Source organism: Andrena cerasifolii, chromosome 15 (genome assembly GCF_050908995.1).
Source record: "Andrena cerasifolii isolate SP2316 chromosome 15, iyAndCera1_principal, whole genome shotgun sequence".
NCBI lineage: Eukaryota > Metazoa > Arthropoda > Insecta > Hymenoptera > Andrenidae > Andrena > Andrena cerasifolii.
Window position 1 is genome coordinate 10,876,933 of NC_135132.1, and position 24,104 is coordinate 10,901,036.

Genomic DNA, 24,104 nt, shown 5'->3' on the forward strand with positions numbered 1-24,104 from the left:
CACTACACGACCACGAACAAACTGCGGGAAATTCAAAACTGCTAGTTGAAACCAACGGACTTGGATTCTGCGTCGGCGCGAACGGAGCCCTGTGATTGGAGGAACGCATGGCGGGATATCAATCACGATTCAAGCTGCTTTTTATGGGCAATGTCTATATTAAAAGAAACTAATAAATTGTTTAATGTAAATTGTATTTTTATTTAATTTCTTATAAAATATTTTACTCATTATGCATCGAAAAATCGTTGCACATTCTTAAATTTCTTAAATAATAAGAGAATCTTGAGTAGTTGTAACCTGTACTTGTAGGACACATATGTGAGTAAATGTTATAACACCGCTGTTTGTAACAATATATATTATTTGCAAAAGCTGATGAGAATTTAGTAAATCAAGATTATTAATTACTGTTACTGAGCACATGAATATGTTGACTGTACATATGAAAGAAATATTCGTAGTGTTTTAACGAACACGTGCCTGTTTCATATAACCTAAAATTATTTATGAAACTTTTCTTGGTTACAGAATAGGGTAGCAAAGGGATAAGTTACAAGGTAAGAAAGGGAAAATGTTGCGTAGACAAGCGAGACTTCGTAGGGAATACCTCTACAGAAAGTCGGTTCAGGACAAGTTGAAGAGCATACAAGACAAGAAGGAGAAACTGAAGCGTAGCTTGGAGGAAAATGTACCGATACACCCAGATCTGAGGAAGGACGCTCTATCCCTGCAGAAAAGGCTGGAATGGGACGACGCAGGCCCAGAGATGGCTGTGGCCATGGGAACAGAGATGGGAGGCACCGTGGGGTCTCACGAAGATGACGAATATCGATGGGCTGGAGTCGAAGATCCCAAGATTGTCATTACGACCTCTCGAGATCCAAGTTCCAGGTTGAAAATGTTCGTCAAGGAGTTGCGTTTAATATTCCCTAATGCTCAGAGGATGAATCGAGGAAACTATGAAATGAAGCAGCTTGTACATGCCTGCCGAGCGAACGACGTTACGGACTTTATAATTGTTCACGAACACAGAGGTGTTCCCGACTCCCTCGTCATCTGTCACTTGCCGTACGGTCCAACAGCATACTTTACGATGTCTGACGTTGTCATGAGGCACGATATACCTGACATTGGAACGATGTCGGAACAATATCCTCACCTCGTCTTTCATAACTTTAAAACAAAGCTAGGTGCACGTGTTACGAGCATTTTAAAGTACCTATTCCCAGTACCGAAGGAAGATAGCAAACGTGTAATCACATTTGCCAATCACGATGACTACATATCCTTCCGACATCACACTTACAAGAAAATCTATGGAAAGGACATCGAATTGAAAGAAGTCGGGCCCAGATTTCAGTTGAAATTGTACGAAATCAAACTTGGCACTCTAGACGCAGAAACAGCAGCAGACACAGAATGGGCACTAAGACCTTACATGAATACCAGCCACAAACGAAGATTCCTATCCAACGATAATGGATGGCAGCAAGAAGACGACGTTTAACCTTCCATCTTACTTTCAATTATTTGATATGAAAATAAATTTGTTAACATTGTAAATAACGTTGTGCTTGCCTAATTTACAGTGTCAGATTATTAATTTAATTGCATTAAGTAAAGTAAAAAGTGGCGAGGGAGCCATGAGAGCGGTTTGAAATTTCAAATTTACCGCGCTGCACAGTGAATGCGTTACAGGCACTTCGCGGTGCATTCTGGTATTTCCATAGACACATGTAGACGGAGGGTAAGCTGAGGGGTTGGCCATGGCTAGCTTCGCGTTGGGGCCACTTGACTGGCTTGGAGCTGGCGTCAGTTCGCGCACACATTACCACCGCTCCTGTAGGTGTTTTCCCCTCCATCATTGGAGCCGACTCCCTCCGAACTCTGCGCAGTGGTTATACATGCCGAATGCATCCGAAGCTAACCGACGTGCCTGTATCTGAACCTCTGCCATTTCCCCTCCAAGCCTACCTTCGCACTGATCTGTATATACTACTGGATAGTGAACGAGGATAGGCGGCTTGTGCCGAATAGAAGCCATTTTGATCCGAGGAAGATTCTCAAGTGTGACGTCACGGAGCGACGCGAAGCAGACGCGAATAGTGATCCTGAAGGGTGCAAGCCAAAGCAAACAAGAATTAATTACTTGTAAAAATTAATAAGTAAAATAAAAATGGTTAGGACGTGTATGTTTTGTGGCGCAGAAGAATTGGGGGAAGATTTGACATATCACGGGTAGGTAGAAATAACATTTATATATGCTACTTGTAGGTTAAGTGGAACGTCTTACTCATAATAAATATTCCTAAGAAAATAAAAAATATTTTTGTTTGTTTCATATAGATTTGAATTGAAGGCTGTAGAATGGCTACGTATCATGGGTCTGGGCTCGAATTTCGTGCCTCTCAAAGAACGCCTTGTTATGTTTGAATCATTTTGAAAAAAAATGTTTCCAAGAAGGCACTGCCAAAGGCTGTCTTCTCCCTGGAAGCATTCCTACCATTTTTGGGCAATACAAATCTGATCGTGTCTTCTGTCTTGCTACAAAAAGACAGGATAAAAACAGATCATTTCGCAAGTAATATATGAATTATTCAAATTATGCAGCTTATTTTTAAGCTAAAGTGACTAAAATAAAACATTTTATGCTTATTAACCAAATGCAATTGTCTAATTATTTAAAATACAATGAAGAATGATAACACTCTAATTTAAGAAGTTTTTACATAAATTATTTTACATAACTTCATTAATATTGTTTCAGTATTTGACATTAATTTGAAACATAACTTTCTTATTTTGCAGATTTCCGTTAAATAATGCAGAATTGCTTCAGAAGTGGATTGGCAGCAATGGCTGTAAAGGACTTTGTTCCAAATAAGAGAAGTGTGCTTTGTAATGAATATTTTGAAAAAGATTGTTTTTGTAAAACAGATCGAAAATAAAATCGTTTAAGAAGAGCGTTATTTTACTGTTTTTGAAGTTCATTAAAGCATGTATATAGGGAGTAAATTTTAGATACTATCAGAAACTTCAATTGCTTTCTTTTAACGATAGTGTGTTGCATATTTAAGTATTTTCTACACTTCTTACAGCTTAAATAAATTGGTTCATCTGTTCAATGACATCATATTAGTAAATATAACAATTCCATATTTTAGTTTTCAAATTGTACCTACATTGATTAAATTATGATGTATAATTATTAATCTAATCTTACACCACTTCTTTTAAAAATAAGTAATATTTATTTGTATTTTATTGCATAATGTATACTTTCATATTTATATTTTTATATTTAGAATTTATTGTACATATTGTATATTATTCTTAAGTATTATATATGAGTTGCACAGTTTTACACAGTATATATTTTAAATTTAGGTCAATTTTTATATCTGTCATATAACTGTATATTTTATTATACGCGTACTTTTATGTGTTTTTTTTTCTTTAACTTAATCAGTTCATTATCTATTTTCTTATTTTGGGCCATCTATACATTTCCTTTTGTTTTATGTACGTTTATTTTTTATTACATCTTTTATTTAAAATAATAATTTCCAACTTTCATACATACACTCATTCGGTACGTATGTCTCCCTTTATTATCGTTCAAATTTACCGCTGTAAAGTGAGAATCTTCCTCCGATTAAAATGGCGCCGGGATTTTCATATAGAGATCAGTGACCTTCCCCTCGCCGATAGTCCCAGCTTCTACTCCGTCTATATATGTCTATGGTATTTCTTCGTAGCAGTTGTTTTTAAAAACGTCGATAGAAATAAAAAGAGGTTCGAACGGTGAAGTTTGTTGGCGGGGAAAAAGGCGGGCAAAAATCCACAGATGCGGATAATTTTGGAATAAGTGGGCGTTCCGTGATGCAGACCAATGTTCATAAGCCCGCGAAATCTGAGAAGACGCCGCGGCGCAAGAAGCTCACGGTCACGGAGCAACAGAGCGACGCTATGGATATGTTCGTGACACCGAAACGTCAGAAGAATGACGGTGAGATCGGCATTCATTTCGTACGGGGGATAGATTTGGTAGATCAGTTGCTTGTATTGCTCGTATCTGCTTGCAGTATTACGCATGATTTGCGCGCGTTTGTAGACAATTTATCAATTTTCCTTGCGATACATTAGCCCGTGCTCCGTTTTTGGTTACTAGCGCTTCTGTTCGTAGCAGAGGACGGAGGACCGTCGTACTAACGGCGTGTACCGCGTGTACGATATACGATCCATTCGAGGTTTCCACGTTCGATGAATAATTATTAATTACGCAAGCACTAAGTGTCAAGGGAACGAGCTGGTCCCGATAATGAGGAAAACGATGCAATTAAGAAGAATGTCATTTAGAATAAATTCGAATCGATCGTAGTATGTCCGATCGTTGCAGTGTTCGGAGGGAGTCGGCTCCAATGATGGAGGAAGAAACACCTACAGGAGCGGTGATATGGGTGCTTGAACTGCGCCTGTGTTAGTCACGCAAACATAATCACCACTCCTTTTGGTGTTTCCTCCTCCATCATTGGAGCCAACTCCCTCCGAACACTGAATCGTTCTCCTGTTTCGTCCTCCTGGTATGCTGTATGTTTATTAATATGTACCACGAAGTTCAAAGTAAGGAGACTCATCTGCCTAGATTGAAAGTGATCAGAAAAACTGTTCCGTTCAGCGAGATGTTCGCCAAATGGAATAACTTGGACTTTGTCGTCGCCATCGTGAAATTGTAAATGACAGATGAGACAAAAAGGTTAGAAATACATGGTTACGTTACAGGAGAAGTACATATACACATATCCGAAAAACATAAAATAATGTACGGATAGTGCAATAAATACTACTATTACGTGGTTACAGTAGGACCTGTGAATATGAAAAATTGAAAGGAAAGTCATGTTATAATTTTTTAAAAGAAAAAATTCATAACCTACAGTATGAGTAAAATAATCATTATATAAGTAAAAGAAATCGTGTGTATATATATATATATATATATATATATATATATATAATTAAATTTAAAAGAAATAAATTCTATAGTAACAACTATGTTTACATTAATTAAAGTTAATATAATTAAATATATCACAGAGAGAAGAACACTGGACTCTTTAAAAGTTCTCTGAGCACTTTAAAATTTATTATAAAAACTACAAGCAAAACATTAAACACTTGTTTTACAATTCGTATCAGAGCTGAACAGAACGCACTGCAGGTAACATTTATTATGAGACGAATATTCAAGATGGCGACAACAAAGTCCAAGTTATTCCATTTGGCGACCATCCCGCTGAACGGAACATATTTCATGACCACTTTTTTTCTGTCTGAGATATAGAGATAAGTCTCCTTACTCTTACTTCGTTGTATGTACACCACATACAGGGTACGTTTTGTCTGTAATTTGTATATAGAACACTTCTGTATGGCAAATAATACGCGTCCACGAGATCTGATGACTGATTATTCTTATATGAATTACACAGCGAACTGTGTCCGGATTTAAGTATGTTTGTCACCATGCGTAGACGTTTATGATATTTGAATCTCCGAGGTGTGAGAGTGCTAGTTAGCTGTTACAAAGTATTTCGGACCCTTTCTCTTTCTTGGCAAGGTGCAGTCCGCTTTATCTTTCAGATCTAGAGGTCACGGGTATCTCCCGCAGTGGCCGTGTCAGAAAGAAATCCTCCAAGCTCGTTGACTTCGAATCACCGGACGATTTTACGGATAATAAGCTGAAACGACAGAAAGCTCAGCAATTACAAACTCAGCAGTTGTTGGACAGATACGAATCCCAACATGTATCGCCGAATCAGTCGATGCAACATGGAAGCGGCGGGCGACAGAGGAAAAATTCTAATTCTACCTCTGGACAACAAAGGATTAAAGTGGAGGCATTGTCGGATAACGAAGAAGAGTCCTCGGGATCGGAGTCGGACGATCCCTCTGGGCTGAACGAGGATGAGAGATATAGTATGGACTCTGGAAGCGACGACGACGTAGATCCTCTTATGATAGACGATAGAGAAGCAGGATTCAGGAAACTCGAACCTCCCGGCCAAGAAACGCCTTCGCAAGCGAATAGTTTGTACATGCTTGAGAAGTGTAAGAAAAAGCTAATTATTAAAGATGGGAAAATAATAGGTAGAATGAAGGCACAGCGAAAAGACAAAGGGGTATGTACGAATGAAAGTTATTAAGGGAGAAAGTTATTATCTTACAGTTGAATCATGTTTTCAGAAGACCAGATTTACCGCTTACATGTTGTGGGCTAAAGAAATTAGACAAGAATTACTAGAGCAATGTCCTTACATGGGTATATAAGCTTCCCTCGTTTCTCCATAATAGGATCGAACTGGGGAACGATGCTAATGTTATTCGTGAAACGTTGCTTTTTGTAGATTTTGCAGCAATTTCTAAACGGTTAGGAGAACTGTGGGCTACAGTACCGAATCTGGAAAAGTATAATTGGCGCAGACGCGCCAAACGCTTGGCAGCGAAGCCTCATTCTTTACCAGCGAGTAAAGATGAGCCTGTTTGGAAAATGCCGCCGCCTGCGTCGCGAAAAAAATTCATTAATAAAATTGGTGGGTTTGTTGGTTGTAAAGTATACAATATACAATATACATGATTATTATGAGTGTGTCACTAAAGTTACATGGTAGTTCCGTTTGTTCATCCTGATTTGCTTCTCGTGCACGCGTATTAAACACGACTTTACCAGACCATATACATATACTTGTATAGTTTTTGTGCCTAAACATTCTATAGTAGATGTTTCATTCTCATTTGTTTTGTATGCATGTGTCTCGTTTAGAATTAGACAGAGCTGAACAGCACGACGGATGATGTAGCCATTCATGTTTCCTTTCTTTTTCTTCTGGCATTGCAGGTAATGGGAAAGAGCACAAGCCTGCTACCTCCAAAAAAACTATTCAACTAGGTCTGCCCTCCGTTGTAGGACACGTTCCCGTGTCACCACCATCCAAAGGAACCGGGAAAGATTTGGTCAACGAACCAATGATAGGCACTGGAATGTACAAGGTAGTTGGAACGCAACCGATCGATGTGGCAGCTCATCTGAAGCTTCTCGGTGAGAGTTTAACCATCATTGGTGAACGGTTGAAAGAACACGACGGGCAAATAGCAGTTTCTGGCAGTTTATCTGTCTTGTTGGACTCTTTACTTTGCGCACTGGGTCCCTTAATCTGCCTAACCCAGCAGGTGCCGGAAACTAATGGAGCGAAACACGAGACACTCTCGCAAATGCTGGACAATATTGCATACCTTATGCCTGGTTTGTAATATATTGTATAAAACTATAAAATATCGAGAAGCTCACTCGTAATAATTGTATACTGTAAATCAGGGCTCTCTAGTGTAGGGGCCCCTCTCGCGCCTGCTTCCCCTTCCAATCTTTCTTTGGTGCAGCGTGCCTTCCGTTGTCAAGGAGGCCGCGCGACGCTACAAAGGTATCGCGGTACCCCTGACAACGCGGACGAGAGTGGGAGAACCCCAAGCTCACGCGTGAGCGACCTTGGAGAGCCCTGCTGTAAATACATGCATCTATCTATCGAATAGACACGTATAGCCATTAAGTCGAGTGGATAAAGAATAAGGGTAGGGTATACCTTCTGTTCGCTGAAAGAGAAATTCTAAGCATTACAGTCAAATCTTTGTTATATTTTATCCGCTTATAAATGAAATAACGTTTTATATAAATAATATGTTTGTACAAAAGTTACAATAAATATTTAAATAGTTCTATTACCGCTAACTGTACAGTAAAATTAATTAAGAACGCTTATTGCTCCGGTAAAATTGGGGGACACGTGCAGAACAGATTTTTATCTCCATATGTGTCATCTATTCTTCCGACACTTGGCCAAATTTTCTTACCACCTTTTACGAATGGCTAAAATTTATGCAAATCAGTATAGTTTAATTGCTCCTACACTTTTATATAGATACGATTAAATACTTACAGCTGGGAATGCTGCTAATTCCCTCGAATAAGGTCGATCCCATGCACTAGATATCACTTGTTCTTGAGTGTGTGGTGCCATTTTCAATGGATTCTTTGCATTGTCTAACTTTCCACATTCAATATCACTAATTTCTTTCCTTATGGCTGAAAACCAAATCCTGTAAATCCTTATCGATTACTGTTTCAAAGAGAGTACTAGTATGAAGTAGAAAGCATCTTACAGATAAGAGCATTGCAAAACCTATCCAACTCTCCCTTGTCTTCCGACTCGGTTGGTTCGATCATTAATGTGCCTGCCACAGGCCAGCTCATCGTCGGAGCATGAAAACCATAATCCATTAACCTTTTTGCAATATCTGCAGCTTCGATGCTTGCAGTTCTCTTAAAGTCCCTTACATCCAAAATGAATTCGTGAGCTACTAAATCAGTTTTTCCTTTGTACAGAGTCTTGTAATACTTTTCCAGTCTTTTACTCATGTAATTAGCATTGAGAATAGCCACTTGCGTCGCTTTCCTCAATCCCTTCGGACCCATCATCTTAATGTAGGCCCATGAAATCGGCAAAATAGCTGACGATCCGAATGGAGCAGCTGACACTGCACCAGAGTGTTTTAAATTGTCATTACCGTTGCCCGTGCAGTTGATTACAGGGTGAGTCGGTAGGAAAGGCGTAAGGTGACGTTTACTATAAACAAAATATGTTATTTGTTATTTTTACTCATGTAACATTAAAATCTCTGACTAACGGTACTTACACTCCGATAGGTCCCATTCCAGGCCCACCACCACCGTGAGGTATGCAAAACGTTTTATGCAGGTTCAAGTGTGAAACGTCGCTGCCATAATCACCCGGCCGGCACAATCCAACCTGAGCATTCATGTTAGCTCCGTCTAAGTATACCTGACCCCCAGCTTCGTGAACCATGCAGCAAATATCGCCAATCGTCTCCTCGAACACACCATTCGTCGACGGATACGTTATCATCAGACAAGAGAGCGTTTCTCGGTATTTATCTATCATTTCCGTTAGATGTGAAATATCCACCGAACCATCTTTTTGTACCAAGATAGGCTTCACTTGCATACCAGCCATCTGAGCGGACGCAGGGTTCGTACCATGAGCAGAGATGGGAATCAGGCATACTTGTCGATGCTTGTCCCCATTCGACTCGTGGTAACATTGTATGGCTCTTAGGCCAGCATATTCTCCTTGAGCGCCGCTGTTCGGTTGAAAGCTTATGCTGTCGTAGCCAGTTATAGCGCAGAGATCCTGCTCGAGTTCTGCGAATAGTTGTTGATATCCTCTGGCTTGCTCGATAGGAACAAATGGATGTACGTCTGTGAGCCCTCGCAGACTGCAAGGCATCATCTCAGTGGTGGAATTCAGTTTCATTGTACAGGATCCCTGTTATCATAATCGCAAATGTAATCGTGCGGTTCATGGGAATTAATGTTGACATATTTCAAGCAATTAATTTACCAATGGTATCATACTGTGTACGAGAGACACATCTTTGTTTTCCAAGGACTTCATGTATCGAACTATCCTTGTTTCCGAATGATGGCTGTTGAACACAGGATGTTGCAGGTACGGTATGGTGCGAGCAAACTCTGATTTATTTACACTTCTGCTCATACAAGATTCATCCTGACATGCATCTTCGACTGTTGCGTCCGCTGAAAATATCTCGTAGATATCGTTCACATCTTGCACCGTAGTAGTCTCGTCCAGTGATATTCCAACTGCATCCTCGTAGTACCTAAATAAGTCGATTCCTGTGTTTCATCAAATTACTATAAAAAAAAGAAACATTCTCGAATATCCATCGATCAATTACCTAAAGTTTATCTTAAATGCAGTCGCTTTTTCCTTTATAGCCGTTATGGAAGTCTTAGGCAATACTTTTATAGTGTCAAAAAAGTATTCGTTATCTACTATATTGCCTGCCTTTTCCAAGCCTCTTGCAAGAGTCACTGTCAAGTCATGCACCCTGTTTGCTATACTCTTTATTCCCTCAGGCCCATGGTACACCGCGTACATCGCAGACATGTTAGCCAGCAATGCTTGCGCGGTGCAAATATTACTAGTAGCTTTGTCCCTTCTGATGTGCTGTTCGCGAGTCTGAAGGGCTAATCGATACGCATCCTGCCCGCTTGAATCCTTGGTAACGCCAATCATTCTGCCAGGCATGAGGCGTACTAGTTTTTGTCGACAGGCAAAGAATCCTGCGTGAGGACCTCCGTAGCCTAAGGGTACGCCGAAACGTTGGCTTGTACCGACGCATATATCAGCTCCAAATTCACTCGGAGGTTCGAGTATAGCTAGTGCTAACAAATCAGTAGCAGCGCAGATAAGTGTCTGTAAAGGAAGATATTAGTTACACACTAATCTCCATAATTTTCTTTGTTTAAGAATTCCAAACTAGTACGTACGCCGTCTGCATGTGCCCTCTTCGCAACATCCGCAAACGCGTAGATAGACCCAGTTGTGTCTGGATATTGTACCAGAATTCCAGCAATGTCCTTTGCGCTGGTGTCAACTTGGAAAACATCTCCAATTTCAAGAGCTAAGCCCAGAGAAGTGGCGCGAGTAGCAATCACGCTTATCGTTTGAGGATGAACTTTGTTAGAAACGAACAATCTTTTCCTCTTAGTGCTCCTGTAAGCAAGACCTAGGGCTTCCGCTGCTGCTGTGCCTTCATCTAGGAGGGAGGCATTCGCTACTTCCATTCCAGTCAAGTCGCATATCATTGTCTGATAATTTAATAGACCTTCGAGTCTGCCCTGTGAAATCTCTGGCTGGTAGGGTGTGTATTGCGTTGTCCTACGATCAAATTCCAAGAATCACTTCGACCACGTTAACACGCGCTTCAAAATCACTTACCATCCTGGATTTTCGAATATGTTTCTCATGATGGTATGAGGAACGCAGCAGTTGTGGTACCCCATACCAATATACGAACGCCACACATCATTCTTCTCAGAAATCTTGATGATCCTGTTCAGTAATTCATATTCAGCTGAAATAGAATCATCGTTTCATGTAGAATGTGCAATCAATAACGCTATATGAAAGGAAGTAACTTGATTCGTAAACAGTTGTGTGAGATTAACATTCCAGTTAAGAAAATCACGTGACTACTAATCTGAATGCACGAGAATGACCTCTGATCCAAGATACACTTTATGACTTATGTATAACAAGACTAACAAGAGGTTCGTGTGTAAAAGGTCATCTTGTTTATACGCCGTATGCAGAAGTCTCGTGTGTTCTTATTAAAAAAAAAGAGAGAAAAGAAAAAAGAGTTATACAACAAGATTTAAGACATCTAATGAACAAAAGAATTGTAGTGAGAGAATATTTTGAGAATGTTTTTCTTTCAAAACGTTTGTTTCGGTATCAACGGGTTATCGACACTCACGTGTTTCTTATCAAAAGTCTCGTGACTTGGCACGTTTCTGTGCACAGTCCTATCTTTCTTCAATAGTTTGAACGCATTATTACTAACAATTCCATTCATGTACATAAATGTTTTATAAACACATTATAATTTTACTTACTAACTGGTTGCTCAATCTTCAATTCTTCTTTATAAAGAATTTTAGCTGGAACGGCTGCATTTGTTAATTCTTCCAGACTCTATAATATCGCGAATGCTGTCATTGTACGAAAGCTCATTCGGTTTATAGTCCTTATGTTTAAATAAGTTAAATAAGAAAATGCTACCTCAAATCCAACGGTCTTCAACATTTCTAATTGTTCGTACTCTCGTGGTCCAATATGCCTAATTTGAAACTCATCTTTTTGCGGTAAAAGCTTCTCGATACGCTCTCTCTCTCTCTCTCTCGACGTTAATCCTCGCGCCTGTTGAATCACACTATTTTTACTTAACAATCTCGAAGACTTTGCAATGTCCAGAATACGTAGCATGGTGAATTACAAGCTCAATGTAACGTGGGGATAAGATTTATAAAGAAATAGTATGATAGAAACAAATCTATACTCTTAATATTAGAATTAAACACTATAATCACATGGAGGTCTGAAAACTAAGTAGCATGCTCAAGTAGAGGAACATTTTATACCCCAGACCTATCTATCGTTCAGTGATGTCGCAACTTCTGATTACTGCTTGAACTTTTGTAACCCTATGTTATAAAATATCTTAGACAATATTGGGAAATTATCTTCGTAAGTACGTGCATCATCTTGAAGTAATAGAAGATATTGAATACGATGGGAGAATATTATCAAGGGATAAACAGGCTTAGAGTACCTTTGAATTTTCAATATTGATAGGAGATTCTACATATTTATTAATATTGCGATACATCTTGTTTTGGAATATGGGAAAAAGTAATTGAACAATTGAAACATTAAATATTGTTTCACTCATCGAAACAAATAAGATTCCACTAATTGTAAGAATCAGATTGAAAACCAAAGCTTATGGTTGATATTTTATTTAGACTAATGTAATTAAACCAGCTGGGAGCGTATAAATAAATTTTTTATAAAGAAATTATGAAACTTTACATTAAACACTTTGATACTTAAACTATGTTGCAGGGGGATTGATAGACACCTTGCTAATTAACAATCGATCGAGCATAATTTACTTCATATATTTATCTTTATTTTGCGTAAGAATTTTAGCAGAGGACTTTGCATCCAAGAAAAGAGATCCAACTTCCTCGATATCTTCTTTCTTAATAGCTGTTCTCTCGTTTACTTTGGCAGTTAATGCAGCAGGAGTTAAAAGCTGCACCACGTATCTGAGCGTTGTCTTAGTACCTAGTTCACCAAGGTTGGACAAAGCTTCATCTTCGACTTGCAATCCTTCCGTAATGGCCCTCAATTTAACAATTTGTTCGATTTCTGCTCTGGAGTATGGTAGTGTCCTTATAATAAGTAACCTGTCCAAGAGGTCAAGAGGTATTCCATGCGGAGATATAATATCCTCTGTTCCCCTAATCACGCAACGCCCTCGGTTCGTAGCGAAAATAACTATAGGAGCAATGGCGCTTTCTAGCGCTCGATGGAGATAGGTGAATGTTTCTATATCTAACATGTGCACCTCGTCTATGAACAGAACCCCTGGTACTAATTCTGCGATTCCTTGGTCTATGTACTTATTCACTACCTTATTTATCTCCTTGCGCAACTTATCTGCAACAAACAATTTACATTAAAAATCTTTCAAAGGAATTTTTTACTCGGACAGGGTTACCTGTAATTTCTGTTTTCTTAGGCTTCATTAACTGTCCCATCATTGACATGATATCCTGTCCTCCCTGTGGTTTCGCATTGGCAACATCTAGATCGTGTAACGTCACATCCTGAATAACTTCTTTCTTTTTATGTACATCGCCTTTGGGTAGTGGAACATATTCCTCTGCTTCCAGATCAAATTCTGTAGCAAAATTATCACTTCTGCCCTGTCTCTTCACAGCGCCACTGTTCGCCTCGATGTAAATTACATCTCCCGTCTCCACCTTCTCTTTCTGCAACGACTCGTATATGGACGGATCCAGCTTCAACTGCTTCGTACCCTTAGCAGTCTTCAGCCCGATAACCACGTGAGATACTGTTTTCCCATACCCGCCCATTGGATTCTCTGTTTCGATGGGAGTCAATTCCGTAACCTCGCCTTCGTACACTTCCTTGGTCTCCTTGATTCTGAGACCGATGGCTCGTCTAAAATTCTCCATAAGGACTTCCGTCTTTTTTATCTCGGAACTATAAACTTCCGAGCCTACCATTGGACAGAATGGTACTTTGTTTCCCAATTCCTGAGCGATAGCGAGGGCTATGGCAGTTTTTCCTGTACCCGGTGGGCCAGCTAATAGCACCGCTCGGCCAGCCATCTTCTTAGACTTAATCATATCCACCACAATCCCAGCGGCCTGAAAACATTTATTCATTTTATACGCTCCGAAACAGCCTATAAAGAATAATGAGAATCCTAACCTCTCGAGCCATCTCTTGGCCGACAAGGCCAGCTGCGGTCTGCATTGCCGTCCCATTTTCGTCAAGCCCCAGACCCTTTATATGTGTATGAGCCGAAATTCGTTGAGTCTTAGCAGTACTCTTTACTTCTTCAATCTTCATTCTTTTTAATTAAAACGAAACGTCGCCTCTTAAAACACGTTGTACAGATACCTGTTTGGTTGATACAACTTCCACCCCTACCATTCCTACACCGATTGCCGTAGAAACGTAAACGCGCGTGCAGACGCGCAGGGAACGAGTTCGATTCGTCCAATTCAAATTTGAAATTCCCGCGAAAATGCGAACCCTATTCCTGCAACCCTAAAGCTTGCTACCCTTTGATTAATCAATGTAAATACAACAGCAAATGATATATGTCAGAAGTCGATTTCTGGACACGCGATGGAAAACGTGATTAATACATTGTGGAAAATATTTTATAAAGCATAAACTCAGGGGATGTGCTACAGTTTTGCAAAAAGATGTTATCATTAACCCTTAGAAAATTCGCGGGAATTTTGATACGCTTCTTCGACTACAGATGTCTCATATATTTATGATTTTCTCGAAAGTGATCGGGGCCATTGTCAGTTAGTATATAAGGACATTTGAGCGAGTGTAATCACGGGTCCGAAGCACCTGGGAAAATATTTGAGCAACGCTATATGATTTGAACGTTTACATTAATTTGAACGGAGCTCGAATCAATCCTCCCTTAGCCCTAGGTGTGACGATGACCCACCTTTTGCCCAATTTTCTTTTGAAATACATCGAGGATAGTACCTGCCTGTATCAAGAAAATTCTCTAACTAAAAATAGGTCTTTAATATGTTGAAGAAGTCAAGTGAAATCAAGTAACAACATTAATCAATCTTTCTTTTATGATTTATACAAGTTTATTATAAAAAATTACACTTTACGCAGTGGCTTCCTTTCTTTCTCTTTGTAATCTGCTACTACGATTTTCGTGTCTCTCATCTGAAACAGACATTACTGGTCATGAGAAATTCTTTTTATTCTGTAAAGTATCGCACGAGTCGAGCGTACTCACTTTAACATGTACGTATAAAATAATTCCGGCTAATGTCAATGTTATACCAATTACTTGGTTTATGGCTAATGTTTCGTTAAAAATCAACGATCCACCTAAAAGCAGCAAACAGAACTTGGAATGTCCAACCATATTATAGCTGATTGTTATGCGTTATAAGGAACAATAAGATTCCTATAAACTTTCTCTTCTATGAAACAGTAAGAAAGGATACGTTAGTGGAGATGTTTTTCCTATTATCCAATAGGAAGTTAAATTGACGAAGAACGCTACCATTCCTGACAGCGCAACCATAATCTGAAGATAAAATTGTAATGGGTGTGATTATTTAGATTACCTATTTTACAATACTTTTATAGAGTAACATACTATGTCTATCAGCGACCAACTCCTTGTAAATGTTTGATCCACGGGTTCTAAAAATGGCACAATGAATAATAACATGATCGCAGACAGCGGTGCCTGATAATACAACAGTTGCATCGGATCTAATTGAAATTCTCTCTGCTTTATATTTACCATCTATAAAAATACAATATTGTATCTGATTTAAAACTTTAGTTCAACTTTATAGCTTCTCAAAGGATAAAGACAAACGCCCTACCACTTGGTATAAAGATGTTACAAACACCCCCATTGTTGCATACATTGTTCCAATAACATTGAACTTGATGTCATAGTAAAAGTTAATTATTGCGCCTAATATAATAGGAATCAACGTTAACTTAACAAGCACACCAAAGTGTTTCTTATAAAATATCATCTGCATTATTATCACGCAAGGCGTCGTGAGCATCTTAGCAACTTGATAAGTCCCGACGGTGTTGTGCGCGAGACTCAAATTTGTGAGTACAACGAATCCGCAGAACGTCATGGCGATCAGGAGCATTTCCTTAATCGCGATGTCCTTTATACAAAAGACGTCAAACTTCTGGCAGATTATTAAGCCAAGAAACGTGACGATGAAATGTATCATAGACAGCGTAACGTTTGGAAAGCCGATATGAACGTAGAGCCATTTATTCAACAATACAATTACAATAGAAAACAGAATGTTCAATATCAAATAAAATGCAGTAACAAGTTTCTTATTCATGCCTTTCCTTTCACTAGTTCTTATTACTGTTTTATATGATTAAGTATAAGTACTATTTACTTATTTCGTGAACAAGCTATGTTTGAGGTTACGTTCTGCGTGGACAACCGGTGCGTGTGCATCTCAGTCTTTACGCTGTCAAATACGAATCAATAGGAAAAAAATTACGTCTACTTCGATAAAATTTCATTCATTTATATTTATCTTTCGTAATCATTGATTCAAGTGTGTTTCTCGGAAGATGCGTTATCATTTTTCTGAAACCTAACCTATACCGACGGACCACTGGGTAAGGTTACTTTGATAACGGCCGAGGGCGCCAAAACGCGAAGGCAGCGAAGGCGAAGCGTGACCGGTGACACCAACGTTCGGTGCCCGCTAAAATTTCTAGCGGCATTGTGATGTGATTTAAAAGTTAAATTAACAAAGTGTTCGTCTAGAAACAAAGTGGAACATGGAAGAATTTCCCTTGGGATATCGGGAAGTCGTGCCTGACCAAACAGTGCCAGAGGAATGGAACGAAATCACGTTGAACACGGGTGAGCAAACCTAACCTCTTCCGACTAGCCGGATAAATGAAACTGTTGTTAAAAGGGATGTTAGATAAAATTCTTCTTCTATATTATAACGAAGAGCGTGTTTCAATCTTGCGAATGTACATGACTTTCTTCACTTTCTTTCTTACTTTCTTCATCATGTTTCTAACCTCACTTTATGTGTCTGATTTGGTGCAAGTGGAAGCAGTTTGTAGTGTGTAATATTGTGTGATGTTTTGTAGGAGGAAGTCAAAGTACCTTGCAAGATATAAAAGTCCCGGAGAGAGCCGGTGGTTATTCGTACAGAGATTGCTCAAAGTACTTCACTCGCAATCGTTTTATTTATTGGCGAATCTCTCACGACGTGCTGGAATTGGTGGAGCACAGTTTGGACATTAATTTGATTAATTGTAGAGTTAGGTACAAGTTTACGGACACACCGATTCTGGATGGTATTTCGATACATGAAACTGTCAATTCTGTTATCATATTGATAGTAACTGTATCTACTGTTCATAAGCTATCGTTCCCTCACCCCGAAAGAATTCATAAGAATGTAAGTAGCCAGTCTTTCAAGATGTCCAGTGAGAACATGTATGTTATGGGTTAAGTCATTAAAACGATGGAGTAATATGTTTTATAGGAACATTCGTTAAGCACATATAAGGATCTGGGTGTACAGTCAATATTTAGCGAAGCAACAGCACAAAATGCGAAGAAAACAAAGGAGGATCCTCATATGTTCCATGTTATCACAAGTGCAGGAACTACAAGTGAGCGAACAATAAATTAGGTGTAATTTTTTTTACATGTTGAAAATATCTGTCCTTCTACAGACTCTCCAGTGCCTCACGCAGCCGCATCCTGGTTTATACAACCGCAGGAAGCGCTATTCGCTCTGGCTTATAATTCTGGCACTATACTTCTCTTAAGGCTAGATATTAAAACTGGTCTAGTGCACACTAGCGAGTTGAAGCAGGATTCCATTGTGCCAAGATTTCTCAGCGGCATAGCAACTGCTTTCAGAGGCCGAACCTCCGAAGCCTACGTGGCTATGTCCTTAATAATACATAGCTGTGGAAACGATACATATCTGTTCGCTTTGTGTCGCGAGGGGAACGTCCGTATGTGGTCCTGTAATAAAACTCAGTGCGTAGCAGTGACCGATGCAGCGATCGACAATCGCGTCGCCTCGCAGGGGGCGCAGGGTCACATGTTGAGAAAGGCATTAGGTCCCGATAATGAATTATACTTGGGAACTTTTTTAAAATTCAGTACCAGATGCGAATTTAGTATTTTAAAACCGGTTCAAGATAATGGCATATTCAAATTCGTTAGGTTGTGTACGAGATTTGCGCAAGATGTAAGTATCCTTTGCAACTATTCGTTCGTGAATCCTTTTATCTTTTTCCCATAAATGTAACGGAACGATACCTACTTGCAGCAACACTTGGTCGATTACTCGTTCACAACTACTCGGTTGTGGGCAGTATGGAGGACGACTGACATGGATACCGTAGAAGTAACGCATGCACAGTTATCGCTCAGTGGAATACGAGTGAACTCCGAATGGGAAACTACAATTCTGGAGCAAATGCCAGACAGAGATTACATTCTCAGCGATCCTGACATCGATCCGAGACAAGCATACATCAATTACATTTTTCACGCTGGGCAATTTTCCTTGACCGATATCACAAAGGCATTGAACATTTACAGAAAATCCAAGTGCACGAAAAACAAAGTTCTTTCTATCGCAGAGTTGAAGGAACGCGTATGCAGTGCGGTGGAAGCAGAAATACAAGCTGAAGTTATGGATTACGAACTGATGGACGAAGATTATTTGGAGATTGCCAATCGTTGCTGGTCGAAATTCTATTCTTGCGTCATACAGTATCATGCTAACAGTACCAGGCCCGTGGGATTGCTGTTACTGCCGAGCGTTTATGGAGTGGTTCTACTTAAAAAGTCATCGTTCTCGCTTCTAAGGCCAATGGAAGCTTTGGAATACTTGATGTTCTGCAACGAAAAGTCCTACATATCTCGATTCAAGACAACCCCTGTTTTATCACAAGATGATGATATATGTCAAGACCTGATAACATTGATGTCAGCATTAGTATTACTCGAAGAGCAATTATCCGAGGAGAGCAGAACAGCGATAAAAAGAGAGTTGTATCATTTACAAAGTCCGGACATGATTATCGATGATTTATTGTCAAAGCTGATGCTAGAATCGGAAGAACCAATTAGTAATTTCATTACGCACCATCCCAGTTGTCACAGATTATCAAACATCAGAGACATATCCAGTGCCATGGCGATGCTGTTGGAAGCATTAACGTACGATCTTGGTCAGCCAAATAAGCTGCAACTTAACGAGGACCACGATGCTTCGAAAATGTTACTCAATATAAATCACTTTTTTGGCAGTCAATTGGGAATCTCAGCAACGTCAAAGAGCGTAGCTCAAATAACACAGTTGAGGTTTTCAATTTGTAGGAATCTCTTGATTTTGCAGCAGATGATACTGTTACGACCTGAATTATTTGATTCGCGGTCGTTACATTCCATAAAATCATCATTAGCCCCTAAGACAGTAGTATTAACGCAGGCATACTATGTTGTAACGTGGATATGCGAATCCACAGCATTGCCGACCCCTTCGCAAGCCTTATTAGACTCCAGTGTTCAACGCCTAGCCTTGTTGAAACTCGTTGATTCGAGAGCAACCGTGGGATTTCGACAGCATCGATCTCTGTCGCTGCTGGAGCTGTTTATACAAAGTAGTGGCGCGAAGCATGCTCACAATTTGATGGCTCACACAAACTTGGATGCGACCACTTTGATACCGTGGCATTACGGAATGTTGACGCACGTTACCCTGATCGCACAACTTATATGGCCGAGATCTGGAAACTTCATCTTCCCCGAATGGCTACTGTCCAGCTGCCAATTCTTACTCGTCCAAGAGTACGTGAGACTTTTAAACACGTGGTGCGAATGGAACAGTGCATCGAGGAGATTTACATTGGCAGTGGCGTTGCTTGAAATGGGGGAAACTCAAAAGGCTTGCGACCATTTTCTACGAGCCTCTGGGGGAATCCTGACGGATGAATTCTTAACCGATGCCTTACTTGAATCTAATGTATTATCCGAGAGTAACTCATTAATTCAGTATTATTTAAAGGTTATTAAACTGTTCGAAGAGCATAATGCTTCCGATTGTATAATAGAGCTGGCCGAGACAGCTATACTGATGGCTGACAAAGACGATCCCAATTTACCAACGTTACATTCTATAGTCTTTACGCAACACTTGAACCTGGGTCACCACATCAAAGCGTACAACTGCCTCAACTCGAACCCGGACGCTGCCCGTAGAGTCGACTGTTTGAGACAGTTAGTGGTGACTTTGTTCGAAAGGAGAAAGTTGATAGACTTAATTTCATTTCCATACGTCGACATGTACGAAGACCTTGAAAGAATAGTGGAAGGTCGAGCCAGGAGCGTAGATCTTATGGAAAATAATTATTACAATTTCTTGTACAGCTTTCACATAAACAAAGGAAACATGCGAAAAGGTATTTTAATAGATTATAAGACGGATAATTGACAAATTCTTTATACACGTATGAATAGCGATCAATTTAATCATTCCTTCCAGCTGCATCTGTGATGTACGAGCAAGCTATGCGCTTAAGCCAGGAATCGCAAACTGTGCAGATCGTATCGAAACAAGCTCAATGTCTATTAGCATGTATTAACGCGTTACATCTTGTATCCGATAAATACAGATGGATCGTTAGACCTGTGATCGATCAAAACTTTGTGGAAGAATTCAATTATCAAGATTTAGAAACAATCAGAAGAATAGATGACGAAGAGATGTTGCCTTACAAAATAAAGAAGCAAGTCGAGGTTCTTGAACTGAGCGATATTCAGAAAGAATATTACGTGGTAGATGCTAGATTAAAAATAGCCAAACTAAACTCAGAATTACACGTTGTTGCGCATGCTGGTCCATCCGAACTTATCCTTATTTTATCAACTATTGGTTTGTACACAACCGCGTTACATTTATGCGATGAATTCAAAGTGAACAAAAGCTCTGTACTCGAAAGCCTCACCTCCCAATGTATACGATTAAGTCGAAGAGAGGATCCAAATGCTTGGGATTGGCTCATTCAAAATGATATATTCGACATTGGCCTGTCCAATACAAATATCACAAATACTGCTTGGCGATTGTTAGAGTATCTAACATTAAACCACGAAAAGGACAGGTGCAGCGAACTACATAAAGCAGTTTCTCGAAAGTTACTTCAGGAAGGTGCATTTATACCTCAATGGTTATTAATGTCGTACAAGGTAAATAATTCTCAAAGCGATAATCATGTTCGCTTCGTGAACTTAAACTAGCTTGTCGCACGTTACAGAGACGTAATGCTGCGGAACTCCTTCGTCTTATGTTAAACACTGGTAGAGTATTAGAAGCCAGTGATTTAGCAGTGGAGTATATCAATGCAGTCTTGGGCGATGGTAAAGAACATTTTGGTCTGGTAACATCCTTGACATCCATAGCTCCGGCAGTCTGGTTACCGTTAAATACATTGGAAGTACTTTTGTACGAGCTAGAAGAAGCTAGTAAAGAGAATGTAATTTTTTCTGAGGTAATACATCGTATTATATACTACTTCTTTTTTTCTATATAAGATATGAATATGAGAAAAAAAATGAATATTGATCTTAGGGCTATCAGAAGTTACTAGAAGCGTTAAATTATTACGAAGAGAAAGTAGTAAGGGTATCAAAGGATATGATCGAATTGAAATTGAATAACAGAAAACACTAGCCGTAAGTAAAACACTTATATTAATAGACATTCTATGAGAATTACATGACTGACAAAATAATAATAATACTTTGTTTTGTGTTCATACAAAAAATTCGGTATGTTTATGTATATATATATATCATGATTCGATAGTTTTGATATCAGTCTTGGTCTATGATGCCTTCGAACAGACTAGGTAAGACAAAATATTACATCTTGTATTTCGTATTTTGTATCGATGACATTAGAAAGAGTTAAACATAAATTGGGTCATGATTGACTGATATCAATGCTGCAAATATAACAATGATAACTAGAATCGATACAACAATCGCAGCAACCATTTGTGGGCATCTTTTGAATAGAACCTGAAATTATGGTGGATTTAAATTTGTATTTGAATGTAAACAGCCTCCGATGAATGATATTTTCTGAATATTTTATCATGAAATTGTGAGAAACTAATTGTAAGAGGAAAATGTTACCATTAAAATAACTACCAGTGCAAGAATGAATATTGTTCCGATAGGTAGAAGAAAAGGTGCAGCCCAATAGTGTCTCTGTATGTCGGGATCTAAAGATAATCAATAACATCTCATGATAACAAAACTTATATTACAAAAAATGAGCTTCGTAAGACTATGTAAGGCTAGCGTAGAATTAAGGGGAGGTTCCGGTCTAGAGCCCATAAAAATAGATGATCTTTAGGAATTAATTAAAGGAAAACTACTATATATAATTTAATGGGACTTTTTACGTTGTATTAAGGATGTCTTAAATTATATAAATATATTTCTTGTTTAATAATTAACCATTGCACACGGCACTGGGGAGTCGTTAAAGTCGAGGCGTCAAACAATTCATCCAAATCGGTGGGACCTGTATCTCCAAAAGTTATTATCCGATTCGACTGAAATTTTTTTATTTTGAAGAATATACTTTTGGCTATGGGGGAAACCAAAAAAGTGACGTAAATGACATTTTTTTAAAAATAACGACACTTGAAGTTTGAAATCACTTTTTCCCTATATTTTTTTTTGTCCTTTCAATGCCTTTAAAAGTTATAAATTTTCAATTTTTATCGTAATTTTTTCTCCCCCCCCCCCCTAGCCAGAAGTATATTCTTCGAAATAATAAAAATTTCAGTCGAATCGAATAATAACTTTTGGAGATACAGGTCCCACCGATTTTTAGAATACTATTTCGAGAGAAAGAAACGCGTTTAAAGTTTTACGTTAGCGCCGAGTGAACGGTTAAATGCCTGTAACTTCGGGAATTTTACGAACTTCAACAAATCCTTTCAAGCATGTATTTCTGCAAGGATGAACATTGGAAAAATGAAATAAAAACAAAAACGATTTTTAGACCGGAACTCCCCCTTAAGCCAATGAGTAGTTTTGCACGCTTCGTAAGTGGGTACGCGAATCCTTCTTATAATACTTTTATTGGTTATAATTACAGAATTGAAGAGGCTTTGCGTGTCTACAGATTGCACTCCACCTACGAACCAGTCTCCTACAATGTATATACTTATCGTAACAGTTTCTAATCATCATTCTCTTGCGTGTTCAAAACTTTTGATACGAATTTAACCAAGAAAATAGGCTCGATTTTATATAATTCTTATCAGTATAAATATTTCAGGCACACGGATATAAGCGAACCATCTTATTTATAGTATGATTTAAAAGTGCCAACAGTAACAGATCTTTGTTTCGCACGCTTCGGACTGTGTTAGAACATATTTGGGGACAAGGGATTATTAGCTACGTTCGTTGAATTTTCTAGTGAATTAATTTTCGCTCAGTTTTATTGAGTACTTATTCGTGGATACATGCTGCAGTAATATCTTGACACATATAATTGTAATTATTTATACCTTACCCCCTTTATCGTCTAACAATGTCCATTACATTTGTTTCCTTTTTTTAATTTGTTGCCATGTTCCATAGATTTGTTAAGCTGCTAAGAAATAAATCAACCCCACGATAATTATCTCTCCACAGGCGAAATAAAATGTTTTGATACGATTTGTAAGGAAGTGTATTTAACAATGTTGACAATATAGTCCGATTTTTATAAATTCTAGTATCTCGTTGAATGGAGCTTCTTGCAGGGACTCAATATTAGTTTATAAGGTGTACGATTGTTAGCCACACTGTACATACTCGTAGTACGTATCGCGGAAACTAAAGAATTCATTATTGAACACGTACAAGATATTCTTCGCAACGAATATTATTTAGCTTATAAACGTATACAGACAGCAGAGCACTCCAAGTGCACTTACCCCATATCATGAACATTGTTGCATGTTAAGTCCAGCTATTTAGCAACTCAACTGTCGATGATTTAGCTTCCCTTTAGTTATACTTTTTCCTCTTGTATTCGCTTTGTACGAACAACTGAAGTTTACTTGCTCCAGTTCACTCATCACCCCACTCTCGTGCAACAAGACCACATTAACATTAATTGCGTCTTCAGCTGAGATAAATGAGTTACAAAATCCAATTGTGGATCTAACAGTAATACACTTAAGAGAAGCAAAGGATAATATGTATATATAAGTAATCAGAACATTAGAAGCGAAATCAAA

General features: G+C 38.8%; 7 protein-coding genes and 1 long non-coding RNA gene across 12 annotated transcripts; 4 read left to right on the plus strand and 4 right to left on the minus strand.

Moving 5' to 3' along the window:
- The first annotated feature begins 367 nt into the window (after positions 1-367).
- LOC143376904 (U3 small nucleolar ribonucleoprotein IMP4) lies at positions 368-1,569 on the plus strand. Its single transcript, XM_076827680.1, has one exon. The coding sequence runs from the start codon at positions 575-577 to the stop codon at positions 1,508-1,510; it is 936 nt and encodes a 311-aa protein (XP_076683795.1). The 5' UTR covers positions 368-574; the 3' UTR covers positions 1,511-1,569.
- Positions 1,570-1,985: 416 nt separating this feature from the next.
- On the plus strand, positions 1,986-3,372 carry LOC143377392 (uncharacterized). 2 transcript variants are annotated; one of them, XR_013087306.1, is made up of 3 exons: positions 1,986-2,241; positions 2,350-2,584; positions 3,102-3,372. It is a non-coding gene; the product is annotated as an uncharacterized LOC143377392 (long non-coding RNA). The 2 variants fall into 2 exon arrangements; XR_013087305.1 differs by lacking the exon at positions 3,102-3,372 and adding an exon at positions 2,812-2,966.
- Positions 3,373-3,764: 392 nt separating this feature from the next.
- On the plus strand, positions 3,765-7,786 carry LOC143377384 (uncharacterized). Of its 2 annotated transcripts, none has more exons than XM_076828598.1 (6): positions 3,765-4,012; positions 5,653-6,185; positions 6,250-6,325; positions 6,411-6,596; positions 6,902-7,362; positions 7,555-7,786. In XM_076828598.1, exons 1-5 carry the CDS (start codon positions 3,886-3,888, stop codon positions 7,312-7,314), a joined length of 1,335 nt encoding a protein of 444 aa, XP_076684713.1. In that variant the 5' UTR covers positions 3,765-3,885; the 3' UTR covers positions 7,315-7,362; positions 7,555-7,786. The 2 variants fall into 2 exon arrangements, with proteins under 2 accessions (XP_076684713.1, XP_076684712.1); XM_076828597.1 differs by having other exon boundaries at positions 3,766-4,012; positions 5,647-6,185.
- Positions 7,672-12,052, minus strand: LOC143377369 (glycine dehydrogenase (decarboxylating), mitochondrial). Its single transcript, XM_076828571.1, has 10 exons — positions 11,724-12,052; positions 11,558-11,636; positions 10,881-11,016; positions 10,430-10,820; positions 9,835-10,355; positions 9,477-9,756; positions 8,752-9,401; positions 8,218-8,681; positions 7,995-8,140; positions 7,672-7,924 (listed from the first exon to the last, which is right to left on the minus strand). Exons 1-10 carry the CDS (start codon positions 11,925-11,927, stop codon positions 7,814-7,816), a joined length of 2,982 nt encoding a protein of 993 aa, XP_076684686.1. The 5' UTR covers positions 11,928-12,052; the 3' UTR covers positions 7,672-7,813.
- A 392-nt stretch (positions 12,053-12,444) lies between these two features.
- Positions 12,445-14,201, minus strand: Pont (RuvB-like helicase pontin). The gene is made up of 3 exons (XM_076828596.1): positions 13,968-14,201; positions 13,228-13,903; positions 12,445-13,166 (listed from the first exon to the last, which is right to left on the minus strand). The coding sequence occupies exons 1-3, from the start codon at positions 14,106-14,108 to the stop codon at positions 12,613-12,615; spliced, it is 1,371 nt and encodes a 456-aa protein (XP_076684711.1). The 5' UTR covers positions 14,109-14,201; the 3' UTR covers positions 12,445-12,612.
- Positions 14,202-14,548: 347 nt separating this feature from the next.
- On the minus strand, positions 14,549-16,244 carry LOC143377388 (solute carrier family 35 member E3-like). 2 transcript variants are annotated; one of them, XM_076828603.1, is made up of 5 exons: positions 15,644-16,244; positions 15,409-15,561; positions 15,254-15,336; positions 15,040-15,178; positions 14,549-14,966 (listed from the first exon to the last, which is right to left on the minus strand). In XM_076828603.1, the coding sequence occupies exons 1-5, from the start codon at positions 16,133-16,135 to the stop codon at positions 14,898-14,900; spliced, it is 936 nt and encodes a 311-aa protein (XP_076684718.1). In that variant the 5' UTR covers positions 16,136-16,244; the 3' UTR covers positions 14,549-14,897. The 2 variants fall into 2 exon arrangements, with proteins under 2 accessions (XP_076684718.1, XP_076684719.1); XM_076828604.1 differs by having other exon boundaries at positions 14,957-14,981.
- A 288-nt stretch (positions 16,245-16,532) lies between these two features.
- Positions 16,533-23,596, plus strand: Nup160 (nuclear pore complex protein Nup160). 2 transcript variants are annotated; one of them, XM_076828569.1, is made up of 9 exons: positions 16,533-16,674; positions 16,914-17,227; positions 17,315-17,444; positions 17,508-18,034; positions 18,116-20,255; positions 20,339-21,042; positions 21,111-21,344; positions 21,425-21,528; positions 22,970-23,596. In XM_076828569.1, exons 1-8 carry the CDS (start codon positions 16,590-16,592, stop codon positions 21,524-21,526), a joined length of 4,236 nt encoding a protein of 1,411 aa, XP_076684684.1. In that variant the 5' UTR covers positions 16,533-16,589; the 3' UTR covers positions 21,527-21,528; positions 22,970-23,596. The 2 variants fall into 2 exon arrangements, with proteins under 2 accessions (XP_076684684.1, XP_076684685.1); XM_076828570.1 differs by lacking the exon at positions 22,970-23,596 and adding an exon at positions 22,038-22,165.
- Positions 21,419-23,057, minus strand: LOC143377097 (uncharacterized; the record flags this gene model as incomplete). The annotated part of the gene is made up of 3 exons (XM_076828017.1): positions 21,419-21,876; positions 21,994-22,082; positions 22,865-23,057. Coding segments are annotated over 3 exons (396 nt in total), but the record flags the coding sequence as incomplete, so codon positions are not given.
- Positions 23,597-24,104: the final 508 nt, after the last annotated feature.